Below are 4064 nucleotides of genomic sequence, written 5' to 3'. Positions count from 1 at the left end.
TGCTATGCATTGGAGAGTTGGACAGTGAATAGGGATGACAGAAAGAGAATTGATGCCTTTGAACTGTGATACTGTGTTCTATTCTGGAGAATGTTCCATGCACATTGAAGAAGTTATACTGCACTTTCTTGGGGTGCACTAGTATGTATACATCTCTGAGTTTGAGTTGTTATCTTGTGTGGTTTAAGTCTTCAGCATCTTTGTTGGGTTTCTTACTGGTAGTTTTGTATTGAAGTCTACTACTGTATGGTGGTGTCTATTTCTTTTTCCAGTTTTGTTAATGTTTGCTTTATATATTTTGCAGCTCTAACATTTGGTGCATAGATATTTCTTATGGTTATGTCCTTTGTTCTTTTGACCCTTTAAGCATTATATAGTGACTTTCCTTGTCCTTTGTGGTGGTTATTACATTCAAATCTATTTTATCAGAGATTAATATTGCTACTTCTGCTTTTTTCTGGTTGCCATTTACTTGATACATTTTCTACCTTTTTATTTTTAGTCTTTATTTATCTTTACTTTTTGAATGTGTCTCTTATAGACAGCATATTGATGAGTTTGTTGGTTTTGTTTTGTTGTTTTTTTTAATCCAATCTACTACTCTTTTTCTCTTCTGTAGTGCATTTAAACTATTCACATTCATGAGAGGCAAAGTTTTATTGCTATTATTTTCTTGAGTTCTTTTTGTTGTTGCTGGTTACTTTGGTTCATTCTGCTTTCTGTGGCATCTCTGTAAGAAGGACTTCTCTCAGTGTTTCCTGCAACACTGGTCTTAATTTTACAAACTCCCTTAGATTCTGCTTTTCTGAGACTATCTGGATCTCTCCTTCATAGTTGATGGACAGTTTTGCTGAGGACAGTATTCTTGGTTGACCGTTGTATTCTTTGAGTGATATATATTTCCACTGTCTTCTTGCTCACATGGTTTCTGTAGAAATCAGCATTTAATCTTATTTGCTGTCCCTGATAGGTTATTCTTTTTTTCTCCCTAGGTGCTTTCAGAATTCTTCTCTTTGGTTCTGGAAAATTGGACTATGATATGTCTTGGTGTTTTTATTTTGGAGTCTATTCTATGTGGTGTTTGCTCAGCTTCTTAAATATATATGCTCTCATTATTCATTAAGCCTGGAACGTTTTCTTCTAGTAATTCTTCCACAACTTTCTCCATGCCTTTACTTGCTTTTCCTGTTCTGGGATTCTGATTATGCACATGTTTTTCTGCTGGATGGTGTCTCACATTATTTTTAGGCTTTCTTCTTTTTCCTTCTTTCCCCCCTCCCCTACTTTTTGTTCTAGCAGATCAGGAGTGTTAATTCTGTCTTCTATTTCAGTGCTTTTGTGTTCAATGTTTTAAAATCTCTTCATATTTCCTTCCATTATGTTGACAACTTCTGAAAGATTGGTCTTATATTCTGAGCTGCAGAACTGTCTCCTACTGGACAACATTCCCAGAATATGTGAGAGAAAGTTTTCACTGTCCTTACCTCTAAGGATCATATTGGTTATACTTCTAAAATTCTTCAAAACTTGTGTTTTTTTGTGAGTTTATGGAATATTCTATAGTTTTCTCCAAAACCATAATTCAAGGACATTGACTCTTTGTCTGTCTTCCTTATTCATGGTCCAAATATATTTATCCAACATTTTTGTCAAATAATAAGTACTTTCAGATGCCTGTGAAGCAATTTGGAGAGGTCCTTGATAGTAGATGTCCTCAATGCAACAGGTCTTTTTATTTCTGACTGTTTATACCATGAGTATTAACTGTGGACCCAGGTAAAATGAAGTATTTTGACAACTTCAATGTTTGCTACATCTATTATGATGTAACCCATAGGTCCAATGGTAAAGATACTTGTTTTCTAAATATTGTTATGTAATCCATTATCTTCTTCAGTAAATACTTGACGTTTTGTTCACCTTCTGTAAGCAAAGTTTTGTCATCTATAATACTATTTTTTATATTATTACCCCACCTTATCATATATGATATACTAATCTTGAACATACCATGGACTGCCAATATAACAATTAAGTCTGTCTTGGAGAGGGTGAAACCAAATCTCTTCTTGGAGACCAGGATTTTGAAACTCCACCTCTCTTATTTTGGGCATAAGGTCAGGAGAGATCGGTTCTTAGAGAAGGACATCATGCTTAGAAGAGTGGAAGGACAGTGCAGGAGAGAGAGACTTCAGATGAGATGGATTGATACAGTAACTGGGGCAATAGAGGTTGGTGTGTTGGAACTGGTGAGACTGGCTCAGGACAGAGAAAGGTTCAGCGCTGCTATACAAAGGGTCATTATATATCACAGGCAAGTTAATGGCACATAACAACAATAACATACTATGACATGTTTGGAAGCAGGAGTAGCATCTACTTCCTAACGTCTGGAAATTCTATGAACTTTTGGATAAATGTCGATAGTTGTAGAGGGCCTTCAGCCCTTTTGTTCATACGTTGCTATGAGTCGTGCTCGAGTTGAAGACAATCAACAACTACAACATTGTAAATTAAACAAACCACATCTATGTGTCTGTTTAATTTAGGGATCCTTTTTATTATAAGACACTGCAATTGGAAAGGCACAAGATTTGAATCACAAGCTACTCCAGCAGGAGTAGGATGGACATTCTCCTCTCTCCGGTGTGATTTACTGTCTCTGAAAACCTGATCTGACTTGAAGGTATCCAGTGACAACAACAAATGGACTTTTGGTGGACTTATGCATAAATTTACACATCTGAAAAAAATATTTTCACAATTTTGGATCACCATTGATGCTGTTGATTTTTTTTCTTCAGAAAAAGAAGAGGAGACTAAACCCATGCCTTGGGAGCTATAATTAATTCCCTAAAGACTTCATTTATTGCAAAATCCATACCTGAAAACCACATTTTTAATATTTATAGCCACCAAATAACTGCTTCCTCAAATTTATTAATAGTTCATTAATATTTACTGAGCATACAAACATTGTTTACAGAGTACTTCCCACTACTATTCTGCAAAAATGTCAGATAAGGGTTTCATTGTGGCATATTTGTATACTTCATTAATTAATATGCATGTTGCAAAAGACAGTTATGTGGATCGCAGCTCTGGATTCATAATTGAGTTCAGCAGCTGCCTCTGTTTTGATATACACAGATGTGTGAATCAAGACGCTGGACGAAAAAAATGTTAAAGGAGTCTTAATTATTTAAACAATTTTGTGTAATTGTTACTCAGTTGTGCACTAGGTTTATGTAAATGTCATTCAATTTATTGCTGAAGTTTACATTTTCTTATAAGGGCTCCTATTTCCTTCTATTTCCAGATCGCTATATCATACTTGGCAGCCATCACCACACTGCGTACGGTTATAAAGCACAAGAATGGGCCAGTGGTACAGTCATAACCACAGCGTTCATCCAGGCCTTGATGTTGAGAGTTAAGAAAGGGTGGAGGCCACACAGAACTATTGTTTTCTGTTCATGGGGAGGAACATCTTTTGGCAACATTGGCTCATTCGAGTGGGGAGAGGTAAATGAAAATGTTCAGTAATTATTATGCTTTCATTTTTTTCCCTGTTAAAGAAACAAAGGGAAACTGTTGACACTGTGTGGAAGAATGTCCTTCTCAACATAGGTGTCATAGCTGCTAATTTGCTGCTTACAAGAAAAGAGGAAAGAGTATAGTTAGAAAAGAGGAAAGTGTGTAAACTCTGGAACTGTTCAAGTGTTGTCAGCAACCCCACGACCTCTGGTACCCCCACAACAGTATTTAACTGCTAATTGTGACTCACTTTATTTTTTTTTTTTACCAAGATTTAATGTACATTTATTCTTAACACGTGGAACATATAGTATAAAGATTTCATACTGAATAAATAATATTCATTAAGCCAAAAAAGGAAAAAAAGGAGGAATTTACATCAAGTTTTAGCTACATTGTTTGAAATACAAATATGCAGATTTTATCACTGAAAAAATCTCAATTGTGTTTCTTCATCAGGAACTTCAACTGAACCTAAAACTTTTTCACACCTCGATTAGAAAGAAAATAAAACAAAACAAAAACCC

The 4064-nt window shown here is 35.3% G+C and overlaps 1 protein-coding gene across 1 annotated transcript in view; it reads left to right on the top strand.

Annotated features, from left to right (window-relative positions):
* NAALADL2 (N-acetylated alpha-linked acidic dipeptidase-like 2) overlaps positions 1–4064 on the top strand; it is a 1157216-nt gene that overhangs the window by 728701 nt on the left and 424451 nt on the right. The window contains exon 8 of the mRNA XM_006890336.1: positions 3320–3525. Coding sequence (XP_006890398.1) covers positions 3320–3525 — 206 coding nt within the window. The remainder of the gene's footprint in view (positions 1–3319; positions 3526–4064) is intronic.

This window comes from Elephantulus edwardii, unplaced genomic scaffold (assembly GCF_000299155.1).
Source record: "Elephantulus edwardii isolate Elephantulus edwardi_28Jun2011 unplaced genomic scaffold, EleEdw1.0 scaffold00088, whole genome shotgun sequence".
In the NCBI taxonomy this organism is placed as follows: domain Eukaryota; kingdom Metazoa; phylum Chordata; class Mammalia; order Macroscelidea; family Macroscelididae; genus Elephantulus; species Elephantulus edwardii.
Note: the sequence above shows the minus strand (reverse complement) of the source record. Positions and strands in the feature narration are given on the sequence as shown.